This window comes from Scyliorhinus canicula, chromosome 16 (genome assembly GCF_902713615.1).
Source record: "Scyliorhinus canicula chromosome 16, sScyCan1.1, whole genome shotgun sequence".
In the NCBI taxonomy this organism is placed as follows: Eukaryota; Metazoa; Chordata; class Chondrichthyes; order Carcharhiniformes; family Scyliorhinidae; genus Scyliorhinus; species Scyliorhinus canicula.
In genome coordinates, this window is record NC_052161.1 from 13424899 (window position 1) to 13442510 (window position 17612).

Sequence of the window (17612 nt, forward strand, 5' to 3'; positions counted from 1 at the left end):
AGGGGTGCAGTCAACGGGCAATCCCGTTGATCATGGTGGGACCAGAAAGTCCCGCTGGTGGGCCGCTCCCGCTGCTGAGAAACACGACGAGGTGGTCGGTAATTCCCGCCCAGTTAGTTTTTCCAGCATTTTCTGTTTTTATTTTTGATTTCCAGCATCTGCAGTATTTTGCCTTTCTTTATGAATAGACTCGGGTTCCCTTCTCCTGAAAAGAGAAAGCTGAGGGGTCACCTGAAAGAGGTCTTTAAGATGTTGAACATTTTTGATAGGGGAGATAGAGAGAGGAAGGATATAACACTCGGGGTCATCACTATGAGGCAGTAACTAAGAAATCCAATTGAAATCTGAAACGTCTTCACTCAGCGAGTGGTCAGAATATGGTATGCATTACTTCAAAGAACAGTTGAGGCGAATTGCAAAGAAGCATTCAAGAGGAGGCGAGAGGGAGAGAAAGGAATAGAAAGAAATGCAGATCGGGTGCGTTGAAGAAGGGAGAGCCAAGGCTTGCTTGGAGCATATGTATAGCATAGGGCAGTTGGACCGAATGGCCTGTTTCCGTGCTGTAGACTCGAGGTAACAGCTTCACCTCCAGGATGCACATTTGTTCCCCAGTAAGGTGGAGATGATCAAAAAATGAACCCATTCAGGTGGTGGTCTTTGTGACTGGTTCAGAGAGATCTTGGCTAAATTGGCCAGCACCGTCTTCATGTTTAGTGATGTGCTTACAGGAGTAAAACTGAGTGTTAAGCAAGGCACTGGACTGTTGATCAGAAGGAGTTTGAGGTCCTTAATCATCAAATCATAGAATTTACAGTGCAGAACGAGGCCATTCGGCCTGTCGAGTCTGCACTAGCCCTTGGAAAGAGCACCCAACTTAAGCCCATGCCTCCAGCCTATCCCCGTAACCGAACCTAACCTTTTTGGACACTAAGGGCAATTTAGTATGGCCAATCCACCGAACCCGCGCATCTTTGGACTGTGGGAGGAAACCCACGCGCACACGGGGAGAACAGACAGTGACCCGAGCCGGGAATCGAACCTGGGATCCTGGCGCTGTGAAGCAACTGTGCTAACCACTGTGCTACCGTGCTGCCCTTGGGCGCAAATCGCTCAAAAGCGAGTGCACACATACAAAATAGTGATCAATGCCACTACAGAATCCATAGAACCCTGACAGTGCAGAAGGAGGCCGATCAGCCCATCTGCACTGACCCTGCAAAAGAGCACCCTACCCACTGCATTTTCACTCTGGCCCCACAGAAATAGCACCGCCATCCTGTGCGACCCTGTTATACGCTTAGAAATACTGTTTAAAACGCCGACAGACGAAAGGTATTTGATGCAATGAGATCTCCATAAGTCACAGCCTCTTCCTTCAAATGTAAAGATGAATAGAATCATCTGAATTTCAGAGACCTACCCATGTTGCTTCCATTACAACAGCTGGAGTGGAAATGTCAGCATTAATTCAGCTAATGAAAGCACTCCAATTTATTTGTGCGCTACTTACTATGAGTACGACAGTTGCAGCATAGTATCTCCTTTAAGCTGTAAATGCTATGATTGAGGCGACAAAACCTAATAGCTTTGTGATGGCAGTAATCACAGGGGAGAGTGACACTCAGAACACACTGGATTCTAAGCTAGCAGCTCAGTCGCTTCTGCTCCTGATGTGGAGATGCCGGTGTTGGACTGGGGTGGGCACAGTAAGAAGTCTTACAACACCAGGTTAAAGTCCAACAGGTTTGTTTCGAATCTGTTTGTTCAGAGGCTGAATGCCCTTGACTGCTGAAGTGTTTCCTGACTGGAAGGGAACATATGTGTTTCTGGAGCTCACCTTTTCATTCACCTGAGGAAGGAGCAGTGCTCCGAAAGCTAGTGATTCGAAACAAAGCTGTTGGACTTTAACCTGGTGTTGTAAGACTTCTTACTGTGCTTCTGCTCCAGACATGGGTTTCAGCTTCCAAACCCGTACCAACCCAGCTGGACTGAACTTACCCGGCCACTTTTCTTCCTGTTTTTTTTCTAAAAGCAAAACGCAAAGGAAAATCTGTCCATTGTCATATTGTTGTTTGTGGGAGCTTGCTGTGCACAAATATCCTCCTTGTGTGCACATTGGCTGCTGTGCTGCCTGTGTTAACAATGGTAGGATCGTAGCAACCTTGCCAAGGCAAATGAGGGGCCTAAACCCTTCATGACGCCCGTGGTACAAAAGCTCCTGGGTGTAGCTGGTCCAACACTGGCTTTGTTCAGGAAAATCAGCTCTCTATGTCATCTACCAGTCATCCCGAAGCGGAACGTTGCAGGTTGCCAGCAAAAAGGCAAGTCCGTTAATAAATACCCACCCGAATACAGAACTGAGGAGTGGCATGTTTACGCCCCTCCTCGGCTTCCCTCCATGAAGGCTGCCACCCCCCCCCCCCCCCCCCCCCCCCCCCCCTCCTATCCCTATCCAATTGCTTCCCCATCTCCACCCATCAACGATCCTTCCTCATCGATCTCTCTTCTTCCCTGTGTCTCCCCTCTCCACACCCCCCCACCTCCCACCCATCCAATCCTTTCCGAATTGCACCCCCCCCCCCCCCCCCTCCTCCTCCGTTTCTGGGCCTATCCAAGAATGTCTACTGGCAATGCAGCAGACCAAAATGGAATTGAAATTCGGCTGAGGGGTGACAACATTTAAATGAGGTTCAAGACTCAATATTGGGTGTGTCCCACAGGGGCCTAGCCGTTCTGGTGCTGGGACCGTTCACAGTGTACATTCGTCGCCGTACGTGGTCTGTTCTGTGTGGGTATATCTTACACGCACATCACCTTGGCAACGGAGGCTGCTCGATGCCCATGCTGTAATTTATAGAGTGAGTGCAATCCTAAACATGTATCACTGAGGTGAAACATTGAGGCCAACTTCTAATGAGAATATAGCTGTCAACATACATTTTGGCGTTGAAGAAAAATGGAAATCTTATCCACCAGGTTGTCTTATGCGCTGCAATTTACGGTTAAGTATTTATATTTTCAAGAACGGGAGTGTTATTGTGAGAAAGCTGATAAAATACCAGGGGCGAAATTCTCCGACCCCCAGCAGGGTCGGAGAATCGCCTGGGGCCGCCAAATATCCGGCCCCCGCCGTGGCAGAGAGTCTCCGCCACCCGGGAAGTGCTGGTGGCGGGAATCTCGCCACTCCGATCGGCGAGGCCCCTGCGGCGATTCTCCGGCCCGCGATGGGCCGAAGTCCCGCCGCTGGGAGGCCTCTCCCGCCGCCGAGGTTTGAACCACCTCTGGTGGCGGCGGGATCGGTGGCGCGAGCGGGCCCCCGGGGTCCTGGGGGGTGGGCGGGGGGCGATCGGACCCCGGGGGGTGCCCCCACGGTGGCCAGGCCCGCGATTGGGGCCCCCCGCTCAGACTCCGGGCCAGTGCCCTGGGTGCACTCTTTCTCTTCCGCAGCCACCACGGCCTCCGCCATGGCGGAAGCGGAAGAGAAACCCACATCGCGCATGCGCCGACCGGTGAAAGCCTTTCGGCCAGCCCCGCTGCCAGGGGCGCTGGTTTTTTGCGCCAGTCTTCTGGTGCCAACCGCTCCGGCGCGGGGCTGGCCCCTAAAGGTGCGGAGACTTCCCTACCTTTGGGGAGGCCCGACCCCGGAGTGGTTGGCGCCACTCCCCTATGCAGAGACCCCCCGTCACGCCGGGTAGGGGAGCATCCTGCCCCTGCTTTGTATCTGGCAAACATTTTAGAGTTTCAAAGAATTAGAACCGTTTAACAAATGAGATTTAAAAGCATCGTATAATATAAAATATCTTTTACCACCTCCTGATAATAAACTGCTGATCATAGAAGTATGGCATCGCTCACATTTTCACCTAGAATCATAGGAAAGTTACAGCACAGAAGGAGGCCATTTGGCCCATCTTGTCCACGCCAGCGGTGCCCTTACTAGCTGCACATTGGTTCTTCAGTGCCTGCAACGTGCTAGCAGCGAAATGCAGATCCGACAGCCTGGCAATGTGTCCTGCAGTCCACACTGTAGAAGACTTAACAGATCACCTGACGCGACGTCCAAGGCTACAATCGTATTTTGCTACTTTTGCACAATGCTGGGTACTGAAACGGTGCCGGCATCCCACTTCCGCCTGACCCAGAGGTGAGAGGGACGGCAGCTGATCCAAGTTGGCACTGATAGAATGGCGCCGATGTTTGTGTGGAATTCCCTTGTTCAGTGTTTTAAATGGTCCAATGCCACATAAAACACCAGACAAAGAAATACGATCCAAAGATTCGGTGTACAGTAATAACTCTTGCCCCAATGCAGTTACAGGATTCATGAAGGTTATGTCAAAATTGGCACGGGGGAATTGTTCAAGGGTAACCGCTCCATTAAGAGGTGCAGCTTTAAACACAACCGCGAGATACCTAAGGGCTTTCTAACATTCCTCAACAAAAAACAATCCCAGCTTTGAATTATTTATTTCCTCCAAAGTGCACTATATATGGGACTGAGAGAGTGAGTAAACAACTGTCATTTAATTGAGTGCAGATGGATTCCTAAACCACAAAAATGAAGGTTTATCGGCATCAGCTAAAAGCTGAGACTGAATCAAGATTTTTTTTCTCACTCTTCTTCACTTTTTCTTTTTTCTCTCTCGCAATCTCTTTTATCTTCTATGGATGACAGTTATTCATACAATTGGTAACAGTACCACCAAATAAAGACCAATTGTGGTTTGTCTGATGCCATTCTTGGAAGATTTTTTCAAAATGTTTTCCAATTAATGGGCAATTTAGAGTGGCCAATCCTCCTACCCTGGACATCTTTGGGTTGTGGGGGTGAAACCCATCGCAGACACGGGGAGAATGTGCAAAGTCCACCAGGGCCGGGATCGAACCTGGGACCTTGGCGCCGTGAGGCAGCAGTGCTAACTGCGCCACCGTGCTGCCACTTCATTCTTGAAGATTGATGTCACGATGGATGGTTTAATAAGGGAATCAGACTGCATTTTGAAATTAAAACAGTGAACTGAATTAAGGAGCTATTAAAGTTAAAGCAAAATAACGCAGATTCTGGATATGTGAGGTAAAAACTGAAAATGGTGGAAATCCTCAGCTGGCTGAACGGGGTCGGTGGAGAGAGAGAGAGAGACAGTGTCAGTCGTTTAGGTTAATGGTCACAGCAGGGGTCAAATGATCGGCTGGCAGGCTTGCTGCCCACCTCTCCGAGAGCTGTCAGCCAATCAGAAGACTGGCAGCTCAGTAGCCTAAGCAGTGTCACTTGGAGCGATGGGCATTGCCGGGACTGCACCTGGGAAGGAGAGGCAAACATGGTAGCAAAAAGGCAAGTGGGGTCTGTGGGTACTGCCGTCAATCAGCAGGCCCCAGCAAGGGGGTGTGGAGAGGCTGGTTGGTGAGGCAAGCGCATGGTCATTGATGCCAAGGGTCCCTCACCAGACCACAGCGCGGAGTCTGCACGTTCTCCCCCCTGTCTGCGTGGGCTTCCTCCGGGCGCTCCGGTTTCTTCCCACAGTCCAAAGATGTGCAGGTTAGGTGGATTGGCAATGATAAAATTGCCCTTAGTGCCCAAAGGTTAGGTGATTCACAAGAGGCTGTGATTGCTTCAGTGTTAATGTGAGTGAACCAACTCCCTCTATTAACAGGGTCCCAGGGGCTCAATCTAAAGGCAAGCTTGCACTGAGAGCCTCGATGGATTGTGCGGCTTGCACAAAGGATGTCACTGCTGGAGGGAACCAGGTGAATGAAGAAAGTGTTTTAAAACCCTCCCCCAGACACTTAGTTTTTGATCTGTGTTTCCAAAAAGAAAAGTGTGTGCAACCAAGTGTTGGATTGGAATGAATACAGCCAGCTGCAGATAGATTATAAAGGACTGTTGCCAGGTTTAAACATTTGGTCAGTGGGTTTCCTTTTATTGTCTCACACTGAAACCTGGCTGTGTTTGATACAACTGAGCAGGACAGGCACTTTCAATCTTAAAGGGGATTTGGCTGAATGAGTAAATCTTTGGCAAACCTTTTTTTCTTTCTGTGGTCTGTAGCCATTCATTGTAAGGATGTGTAAACTGTTGTCTGATATTCACCCCCTCCTTGAATAAAATCGGATTAAAATTGTTTAATTTAATATGATCTTCTTTAAATGACAAATGTATTTATTTCTTTTTCTCTGTGGAAACTTGTTTCTGATTAAGGTTTAATTGTGTTTCAGAACATTGAAAAGAATCTGATCAGACCGACAGCGTTCAAGCCCGTTCTTCCCAAGAACAGGAACTCTGTCCAGTACCTTGTTCCTCGTCCTGGTAATGGCCTGTCGGACAGTCAGGGGAGTCTGAATATTTTGTTCAACGGCAATTCGGTGGGGTCCGTCAACTGCGTCGAAAAGCGTAATTCCTTGCAGGGCTACAACTGCAGGAACAGCTCGAATTCGGGAACCATGTCGGACTCTGGGAGAAACTCCTTGTCCAGCCTCCCGACGTACAGCACGGGCTGTGGCCACCACCCGGAGCCGGTCAGCTCCTCCACTGGACAAATTAACCTGGACGGGGGTGGGCCGCATGCTTTCCACGAGAGGGGCATGACAGGACTGAACGGCCTATCGAACTCCGACAGCGGCCGCTCTTCCTCCAGCAAGAGCACAACGTCACTGAACGGCCGGGGCCACCCGTTGTCAGACAGCGGCTCGTGCGACCGCTCGCCCGTCTCCAGCCACGAGCTGGCCATCCGGGAGCTGGAGGAGAAGCTGAGGGAGCGGGACGCGGAACTCCAGCAGCTGCGGGAGAGCCTGGACGAGAACGAAGCCGCCCTCTGCCAGATCTACGAGGAGAAGCAAAGGCGCTGCGAGCAGGAGATGGAGGAGCTGAGACAGAGCTGCGCCAGCAAGCTCAAGCAGAACTCTCAGAAGGCCCAGCGCATGCAGCAGGTCCTCCAGCTTCAGGTCTTTCAGCTGCAGCAGGAGAAGAAGAAACTCCAGGAGGACTTTGCCCAGTTGCTGCAGGAGCGCGAACACTTGGAGAAGAAATGTGCCTCGATCGAGAAAGAGCAAACAGAGCTTGGCCCGAGACTGGAGGAAACCAAATGGGAGGTAGGTCACTTTCTTTGGAGAACCAGCAAAGATTTGGATTGCTTTTTATCTGGTAGGGCACCTCGCCTTCAAAATTGAATTTAATTTTAACTAAGGAAATATCAGCTTGAATTGATCAAAAGCATCACTACTTAAGGCAATATATTCTCTGACTCCTGCAAACAACAAGATAACCTCATTTACCAAACCTGCTTGGTTACCATCATAGCTAGCGAAGACACATGGTCGTGTGGCGCCTGGCCACCCCAGCACTTCATCCATACCATGCAAAGAGAAGAGAAAATGCTGGAAAATCTCAGCAAGTCAGGCAGCATCTGTAAGGAGAGAAAAGTGCTAACGTTTCGAGTCCGATGACTCTTTGTCAAAGCTTTGACAAAGCGACATCGGACTCGAGACGGTAACTCTTTTCTCTCCTTACAGATGCTGCCAGACTTGCTGAGATTTTCCAGCATTTTCTCTTTCGTTTCAGATTCCAGCATCCGCAGTAATTTGCTTTTATGCTGTGCAAAGCGTCTGTTCTGCCAGACCATTGGTGCAATCCCGAGGCCACAAAGTGTTTGGAGGGTCCACTGTTTTGTTAGCGTGTCACTGGCGTGCTGCAGGTGGTAAGCTGGAGTGTCACCAATAACCCATCCGATTCGGGGGAGGGTAGGAAGTGATCAGCCACCATACCAAGAGATCGGCAATCCTGTTGCGGCAACTTGAAATGTCCTAATTTCTTCTGGGGGAGAGCTGATGGGGGGAGGGATGGGTGGCCCATGAACACTTAAAAAAAAAAAAATGGAATTCTTTTTTGTGTGAACGGTCGTCAGCCAAGGTCAATGGTCCAGTTCTTTTAAAGGAACTACTGGTTAGAACACTCAATGCTTGTTACAACTGGGCAGAGCATTCCCCAATAAACCTGAAAACTGCAATCCAAAATGCAACAACCAAGCAGGAGTCTGATTGGCATTTTTAAGGAGCTTCTCTGCCACATGTTCACCCATCAGACATCACTAGGGTATCCATGGTGACCCGTTGATTTTTAAAGTGCTCTCTATCTGTTTTATCACACCCTTCCTGGCTTCCTTCTCTCCCCCCCCCCCCCCCCCCCCCCCCCCACCCACCCCACACATGCACACACTTTCTTTCTCTATAAGAACGTAAGTAATTGAAGCAGGAGCAGGCCATTTGGCCATTCGAGCCTGTTCGTTCAGTCCGATTTTGGTTGACATTCTATTTCAACTCAACGGGGAGGCGGTGGCGTAGTGGTATTGTCATTGGACCAGTAATCCAGAGACCCAGGGTCCCGGGTTCGAATCCCACCAGGGCAGATGGTGAAATTTGAATTCAATAAAAATCTGGAATGAAAGGCCTAATGATGACCATGAAACCATTGCTGATTGTCGTAAAAACCCATCTGGTTCACTGATGGCCTTCAGAGAAGGAAATCTGCCGTCCTTACCTGGTCTGACCTATATGGGACTCCAGACCCAAACAGCGATGCGGTTGACTTTTATCTGCACCCCCCAATTCAAATGGCCGAGGAAGCCACTCAGTTCAAGGGCAATTAGGGATGGGCAACAAATACTAGTCCAGCCAGCGACACCCACATCCCAAGAACAATTTTTTTAAAATTTCCCCATTATCCCCAAATCCCTTAAGTGCCCAATAATCCACCCATTCTCATTCTTGAATGTAGTCAACGATGGAGCAACCTCTGCTCTCTGAATCCAAAGATTCACAACCTGTCCAATAAAGAAACTTCTCGTCATCTGAGCCCACCCCTATTCCTGACAACATGCCCCCTAGTTCGAGACTCTACAGCCAGGAGAAACAGCCTCTGTCAAGTCCTTGAAGAATTTAATATGTTTCAATGAGAGACACTCTCACACGTCTCAACTTTCTTCCTCTCTTTTCCCTTCCCCCTTTCCTCAATAAAACTATTGGCACACCTCTCCATGAAGACTAAATAAGGCTGAAAGTGAAATGAAGTTGAAGCAATTATTGTGTGGATTGAACCCGCCTTGCCTGTTATCTCAATTGGATGATTTGTGTGGAAAAACCAAATGAAGGATAATTTGGAAAGGACTGAAACATACAGTTAACGCCACTTCCAGCTTCCCATGACCCAGGCATCATTCTTAGGGGCTCATTAGCACAGGGCTAAGTCTCTGGCTTTTAAAGCAGACCAAGGCAGGCCAGCAGCACGGTTCACTTTGGAAGGAATAACAGGAAGACAGAGTACTGGGCTAATGGTAAGATCCTTGGTAGTGTCGACGAGCAGAGAGATCTCAGTGTCCATGTACAGATATCCCTGAAAGTTGCCACCCAGGTTGAGAGGGTTGTTAAGAAAGCGTACGGTGTGTTGGCTTTTATTGGTAGAGGAATTGAGTTTCGGAGCCATGAGGTCATGTTGCAGTTGTACAAAACTCTGGTGCGGCCGCATTTGGAGTATTGTGTGCAGTTCTGGTCACCTCATTATAGGAAGGATGTGGAAGCATTGGAAAGGGTGCAGAGGAGATTTACCAGGATGTTGCCTGGTATGGAGGGAAGGTCTTATGAGGAAAGGCTGAGGGACTTGAGGCTGTTTTCGTTAGAGAGAAGAAGGTTAAGAGGTGACTTAATTGAGGCATACAAGATGATCAGAGGATTAGATAGGATGGACAGTGAGAGCCTTTTACCTCGGATGGTGATGTCTAGCACGAGGGGACATAGCTTTAAATTGAGGGGCGATATAGGACAGATGTCAGAGGTAGGTTCTTTACTCAGAGAGTAGTACGGGCGTGGAATGCCCTGTCTGCAACAGTAGTGGACTCGCCAACACTAAGGGCATTCAAATGGTCATTAGATAGACATATGGATGATGAGGGAATAGTGTAGATGGGCTTTAGAGGGGTTTCACAGGTCGGCGCAACATCGAGGGCCGAAGGGCCTGTACTGCGCTGTAATGTTCTAAAAAATGTTCTATGTTCTACGTTCTATGGACTGTGGGAGGAAACCGGAGTACCTGGAGAATGTGCAAACTCCACACAGACAGTCACACAAGGCCAGAATTGAACCTGGGTCTCTGCCTTCTATCTTCCTAACCTTCCTCTTGCCTCTCTCCCCTCCCTCCCTCCCACCAGCACTATTCGATTCTCCAACTCTTCATCAGATGATTTCCTCTTGTATCCTACGTACACTAATTTGGTCTTTACGTCATAGATTTCAGTCTTTCCTCCCTTCTGCAGTCTACAAGCCTCTGAAACTCGGATAACTATAACTTCATCCTTTCCTCCCCCCACGTTCGTTCTGCTCCTGGACCATGCACCTTGGCTCTTCACTCATTTCTAAATTGAAATGAAATGAAAATCGCTTATTGTCACAAGTAGGCTTCAAATGAAGTTACTGTGAAAAGCCCCTAGTCGCCACATTCTAACGCCTGTTCGGGGAGGCTGGTACAGGAATTGAACCGCGCTGCTGGCCTGCTTTGGTCTGCTTTAAAAGCCAGCGATTTAGCCCAGTGTGCTAAACCAGCTGTTAAGAAAGAATAGAACAGATACAGGTCAGTGTCAGTTGAGTTGAAGGATGCATTTTGCTAAACTAATCTGTTTTTCTGTTATTCTATTCAATTCTTTAGGTTTGCCAAAAGTCAGGGGAGATTTCTCTGCTGAAGCAACAGCTGAAGGACTCGCAGGCTGAGCTCTCTCTCAAGGGAAATGAAATTGTCTCCTTGAAAGTGCAACTCCGGGAAATTCGGGCTGAACTCCAGGATCATGAGGATGAGATTCATGAGTTCCAGGATTCTGTCCACACAAAGACCTTGGAGCTGGAGGTCTGCGAGAACGAACTCCAGCGGAAGAAGAATGAAGCAGAGCTTCTGAGAGAGAAGCTGGGCAAGCTCGAGCAGGAGTCCACGGGCCTACGGGAAGCCTTGGGCAACACAAGGCATGCCGCTGTCGCCTGCCAGGAGCGGGAGGACCCCTTCCTGATGTACGAGAGCGATGAAGCCAAGGTCCAGCGGCAAAATGCAGACAACCAGCAGGCTCTGAGGCAGCAGGTGGAAAAGCTGAGGGCTGAACTCATGTACGAGAGGAAGAGGTGTGAGAATCAGCTGCAGAACTTTGAGGTGGAACGGCGCACTTGGCAAGGGGAGAAGGAGAAAGTGATTAGGTACCAGAAACAGCTCCAGCACAACTACATCCAAATGTACAGGAGAAACCGAGAGCTGGAGAGAGAGATGAGGCAATTCAGTTTGGAACTGGAATCCAGGGCAATCGATGCCCTTGAAGTCCGAAACAAGGACATTCGATTTGAGGAAATCGCCGCGACGGAAATCTAAAAAAAAAAGATTTTACTAAAGGACAAAACACCCATGCCAAATCTTGTGTTGAATAAATATAATACCGACATAATGGACAATCATTATAATTCTTTAACCCGTTGACGTTTATTCAGATGTTCACAATAAAAGAACACTTAACAGCTTTGAATAACCTGACACATTCTCCCAGTTGGCACATTTGGAAACCTCTACCTTATTGCATTCATGGAGGTTTATTGCTGTCTTCCTTTGTTTTTATTAAGTGCTCTCCATTGTCTTGCAGTATGAGCCAAGGGAGGCAAAGAATGAATAAAGCACTCGGTATTCTTGTGTGAAGGCTGTTTATACTATTGACAGTCACTAGTTCTTCCTCAAACAGTAGCACTGCAGCAACGCACAACACTGGCGGTGAGTGGTTTGATGTGCTGGCACTGTGTTTGAGTTCAGTGCATTTCCCGTTTGCAAGAACAGCCAGCAAACACTCCTTCATCACCACCAGACATGACAGATTTTGAGCAATTTGGCTAATGGGTGTAGACGCCTTTCACCGTAAAGGAACACAAGCAATAACTACAAAGATTAATTGAGTGAGATGACATACTTCATAGAAATTGAAGTACATAAAATAATGGCATACATTATACCGGGGAGTGTCCAGGTAAAAAAAGTTATTATTTACAAAGCGGCATGAAATGATGACGGTGATTTTCGTTTGTTGTTGGCCAAATGGAAAGACCTGACTTTTCTGCCGTGTGCATTTTAATCAGCCAATCCATTAGCCAAATTATCTGCGCTATCAGTTTGGAATGTTGGTTATGATTTAAATCACTATTCCATCGCATATTGCCTGTCCGTTTTATTGACACCGAATGTTCCAAATACACACAACAATGGAGGAATAGAGCAGGTATTTGGTATTTGCCGTTTGGGGCCCAGGAATGGTGGAAAGGCCCATTTGCTGAGGGCAGCTGCAATGTCGTGACGAACAGGTGAACACTTCTCCCTCCCGCAGGCTCTCAGCTGAACCTAGTCGTCCAGGGGCCGGATTAGCCGGAAAATGATTGCAATCCCCTTCCCTCTGCCCTACAACCTCACTGACCCCCCCCCCACCCCCCACTCCCACTGTCAAGGATGCCCTAATTGCCCAGCTCCTGCCGTTTTATTCTCATTGCCTGGAAAGTTTTGCCTGACACTGGGAATTCTCATGGAAAGTTTGGCAGGGTGTAACTAAATCCGGATCTGCAGTGGGAAAGCAAAGGAGTGGGCGCACAGATTTTGGGAACATGCGTATGTTTTTATTTTACTTTCTATAAATTTAGAGTACCCAATTTTTTATTTTCCAATTAAGGGGCAATTTAGCGTGGCCAATCCGCCTACCCTGCACATCTTTGGGTTGTGGGGGTGAAACCCACGCAGACACGGGGAGAATGTGCAAACTCCACACGGACAGTGACCCAGAGCCGGGATCGAACCTGGGATCGCAGCGCCGTGAGACAGCAGTGCTATCCACTGCGCCACCGTGCCCCCCCCCCCCACATGTTTTTATTTTTAAAAAGCCATTAAACTCATTGCTGAAGGATTCAGAGAGCCAGACTGCCTCATGGATAGCAAAACCCACCATTGAGTAATATTTCCTTTGCTGCAGCAGCTGTTAAACATATTTATCATTTTGCCAACATATTGCACCAGTGTTCCTTAAGAAAACCAGCTCGCCATGACAATGCTGTTTTCCCTCCCTCAACAATATTCCTTCATTCATAATATGGGTTCAATTCTATTGGACTTTTAACCAAATAATAAATGATTTCTTAAAAAAAGAGTGGCCAATATCTCTCCGCCTCCTCCCAAGCGGACGAGAAAATTAGACCTGTTGCTATGTTCCAAGAGACTGGGTTTCAACGCTGATAGCTCGGACAAAGCGATGGTAACCACCCCTCCTAAATCTCTTGGATTTTAAACCCATTAGTTCAGCATCTGATCACTGTCACTGTCTTACTGGTTACTCCAATACTTCAAACAGAATTACAGCATTCGACCTGCCCAGAGGTCGTCTCAAATGGCTTGGTTGTAAAACGGGGGCAGAGATGAAGGAGGTTGTGCAGTCGTAAATGTGGCAAAGCTGTTTCTGCGGCGGGCTGACTGATGACTTGTTGCTGCCCCTGTCGGAAATCGGATTCTTCCCATTGATTTCATTGGAGAGGGTGAAAAGGCGGGCGGTGGGAGCAGTTCTTTCCTTTCCCCAGACGCCTCTGCTTTCAGTGTGATTCAGAGTCTGAAAGGCAGACAGACCGTCTACCTGGCTGCTAAAGATTTTGGCATTCTTCCTTTTCTTTGGAAGGCTGCGACCAGAAGGCGCCGCGACATCCAATCATGGATCAGCTTAAATCCACCCAGACTCCCAAATCTTTTCCAATATTCTGATGTGTGATTTTGAAAAATGTCCCACAACAATAGGTTTTGTTCTGGAATGTAGCCCTGGTGCAGATTCATTGCTTACTTGATGTCAACCCTCGCGGTTGGCAAGCCATTAGTCCCTCAGCTTCTGGGAATGTCTCGGTACTTGCACCAGATTTCTCATATTGCATCCCACCTATTGACAATTAATCTGAAAGGCACAAATATGTTACACGCAAGCGCAAAAACAGACTGCAGCATAAGCTCATCGCTTTCCCTCATTCATTGCCAATGTACAGTTTAAAAAGGAGACTCCACCAAGGTTCATTGTGAGGGACTTGTACTTTGGCACGTGAAGTGTCCCATGGGTGGGATTTTCCGGTCCTGTCCACTCCGAGATCGTAAATTCCTCCCTGAGGTCAACGGACCACTGGCTTCTCCGTCACATTCACCGTCCCGCCCGTGAAGATTCCTGCGGCTGGCAGCGCTGGAAGATTTAGGCCCATGATCCTGAAATATAAATCCTGCCACATGCTCTTTGATTTCCCTGGCTGAATTGTTCCTGGGCTTTTGACAGTTCTGTGACTAAAGCTCTTCCTGATTTAAAGGATCCCTACCTGTCCACTCAAACGGACCATGCTTAATCCTTGTATTCAGATCCCTCACCCTTCCCCATCACTGTAACCAAACCCTCCCCAGGTCTCTCAGCACTCCTCCAATTCTGGTATCTTGAGTGTTATGGGCCAGGGTTTAGAGAACCCCAAAGTGTTTCATGGAGTTCACCTGATCCACAACTTTTCATAGTTTGTGGTATGGGAAGCACACGGCCCACTCTACAGGTGTGGTACAGCAGAAATGGCACCAATATTTAAAAAAAATAAAACAATGTTTATTCTATGAACTCAAGTTAACCTTTTTAAAACAAACAGTGAATAGCTTAGCAACCAGTAAATCAAATACACCCCCAAAGAATACATTAAGTAACCTGTATGCTGTCCTTTTACACCCAAAAGTCTTAACAAACCTTCAAACAGGAACACATTTAATACTGAGACCTTTTTAACAATTGACTTCGCCAAATGAGCCATAGATAGTCTTTGGATGGCAGAGATCAACAGCAGAGCAGCTCACTGAAAAACACAGACACACCCAAGCTCTTCTCAAACTGAAACTAAGAAGTAGAGCTCAGCTCCATCCACACTCTGACACCACTCCAGTAACATGAGCAGCTCCATTTCTTAAAGGTGCATTTCTTAAACACCCATTTCTTAAAGGGTACTCTCACGTGACATGAGTGTCCCTGATTTCCTTCCTCTCTGTGTTGGTGGCTGCGCCTTCAGCTGTGAAATTCCAAGCCCGGATCTCTCTACCCCTCCTTTAAAATGTGCTCCTTAAAGTCTCCCTCCTTCACCAAGCTATTGGCCACCTATCCTAATATCTCTTCATATGGCACGGTGTCACAATTTGTCGGGTGAGAACCTGGGAGCGTTTCTGCCACATTCTAGATGCTATATAAATGCCTGTTGTTGTTGGTGTTTCTTAAAAATAAAAAGTAGCAGAAATAGAAACCTGTCTGTACCAGAGTTGATCCAGCAAGGTGCTCCTAATGACACCATGCCAAAGGAATTGGACAATGGGGAGAGCTGTGACGAGGGGACGTACTTCTTTTCCAATTGGTTGTGGCCTCTATGGCTTTCAGATTTATAATCTTCTCCACACAATGTGTTCTGGTTCCTCTAACCATGCAGCCCAGCGTTGGTTTGTCAGCTTTACTTAGACCAGCTTAAAATAGAAGGCACACTGAGTTGTTAGCTGATAGATTCCAGGGCTTGACAAACTATGCAGACCTTGTTAGTACAGGTTTCCATAAACCTGTGACCACCTCCCATCCTCCCAACATTTCATGATTCAGTGACTCCTGTCATTGTCCTTTGACATTTAATCTGATCTCTCATGGTCTCAGGACTCACAAATTCCATGGCAAGCCAATAGCATTATTAATTCCTGAAATGTGCGCTCAGTGCAACTTGAACTCATCGCTCGTACTGTCTGAACCTTGGATGAACTTCCTCCAGCAGCTGGGGCCAGTGCTCAGCCGGAATGTTTGGGATCTTTGTTCAAACGTGTCTGGGATGCTACTGGTTCCCACACCCTGTCCCAGCTTGTGAGCGGATAAGGGATGCTGGACGGGATGAGGTTAGTGAGGGAAAGCGTCTGTTGCAGCTGCTCCCATCCCCGGCCCCCTCCTGAGTGGAGAGTTAGCTGTGGGCCCTGACCTGCAGTCTCCCAACCTGGACAACACAAAACGGTTCAATCTTGATTTTGTGCGATAGATGTAAAAGTGAGTCGGCAGTCAACTTCTCCACCTTTCCCGATGGGTGTGAACTTAATTGGAAATAAAAGTAAGGAATTATGGAATAATGCTGCTGGGTTAATGCCTGTTTAACTCTATTACGATGTGGAGATCTCGCCTGGAATGAATAATGGATTTTATTTTTGTTGATACTCTGAAATCTGGAAAGAGGTGGAATATTGATCACACACTGATGAACCAGGTATATACCTGGAGCTTTGACCCGAGGGGTTGATGTCTTCCCTGACATTGTTTGATATTGGCATACCCTTCTCTATATATTGGCAGAGCTCCAGAACCATGTGACCATCCATTGTGAAGCCGGGCTGGGAGTGTTGGCAAGGTTATTTGCACATAGTAAGCATCAGTCCCTCTGGCAGCAGGCAAGTGAGCCCTTGTCCATCCCGTCTCCACCAGATGCCTACACATCCCTTTCACATTTCTATATCATGGGTCCCAGGGCCAATCATAGCAGCCTAAACACTGTCCCAGCACAAACTCAGGATTTTAAACTAGAGCTGACCATGTTGGGAAATGCATCTCCTCCCCTGTGCATCCCCCACCCCCCCCCCCCCCCCGTCAGTGTTGGAGGAGTTGTACGTGACAGGAAAATGTCACGGTTAAAACGCCTTCAAAGGGTATTTTCAGTGCCATACCTGGGTGCCAATGTGGCGAAGAGTATCTCCAGCTTTAGTGGGACCTGTGTGATTGAAATGAATGGGGCTAAAGTTGGGCCGGGCTATTGTCGGATTAGCACCCAGGCACCACATTGCAAATTATTACCACAGCCTCTCCCCATTTCAGTGAAAATTTGTTGTAGTAAAGTGCATTAAAAACATCTTTTGGGCATCTGCATTATTTTTCTCAAGGCAGAGCACCAGCCTTTTGCCAGTCTAGTTCCAGACCAGTTACTCCCAAACAAGGTAGTAATGCTATTGTGTGTGTGTGTGTGGGCGGGGACATGGGGGGGGGGGGGGGGGAGGTGCTGGGTTTGTTTTCAGTAATATCCTTTCGTTCTTATTTTTATTGACTGGTGGTTTGATGCTGCATTTGGACAGTGCAGTGGTGGACGCTGCTCAGACTCTGCTTAAATCGATGTTACAGATAATAAATCTCAGCTCATTTAAAAAGGCAGCAGGCACTGCAGAGGATACCTTTGTGTTTGCACTCGCTTTGAAAAGAGCACATTGCCCACTTAATTTAGTTCACCGGCCTCTTTGTTTAGCTCCATTAAAGGAGCCTCACGAGGGGGTTCTCAAGCTGGCTTGTTACAATCTCCAGAGTGGAAGCTCTTCATCCAAGTTTTCCTCCTAATGAGATGTTGATGTTTGCATCTCACTAAAAATGAGCAAATTCACGGCACCAGATATAGTTTGGGATGCAATTATATTAAAATGCAGTTGGGGCTTCTGGGTGATGAAACGTGGCAGCTTCACGGCACAGCAACGCCATCCCCTTGAAGGAAGGAGCAACTGAAGGCAAAACAAAACTTAA

At 47.9% G+C, this 17612-nt stretch overlaps 1 protein-coding gene across 5 annotated transcripts in view; it reads left to right on the forward strand.

Moving 5' to 3' along the window:
* The window catches only part of lzts2a (leucine zipper, putative tumor suppressor 2a), a 223879-nt gene extending 212172 nt beyond the window's left edge, over window positions 1-11707 (forward strand). For all 5 annotated transcript variants that reach the window (XM_038821700.1, XM_038821703.1, XM_038821702.1 and 2 more), the window contains 2 exons: window positions 6214-7086; window positions 10688-11707. In XM_038821700.1, the coding sequence (XP_038677628.1) occupies window positions 6214-7086; window positions 10688-11389 (1575 nt within the window). In that variant the 3' untranslated portion in view covers window positions 11390-11707. The remainder of the gene's footprint in view (window positions 1-6213; window positions 7087-10687) is intronic.
* Window positions 11708-17612: the final 5905 nt, after the last annotated feature.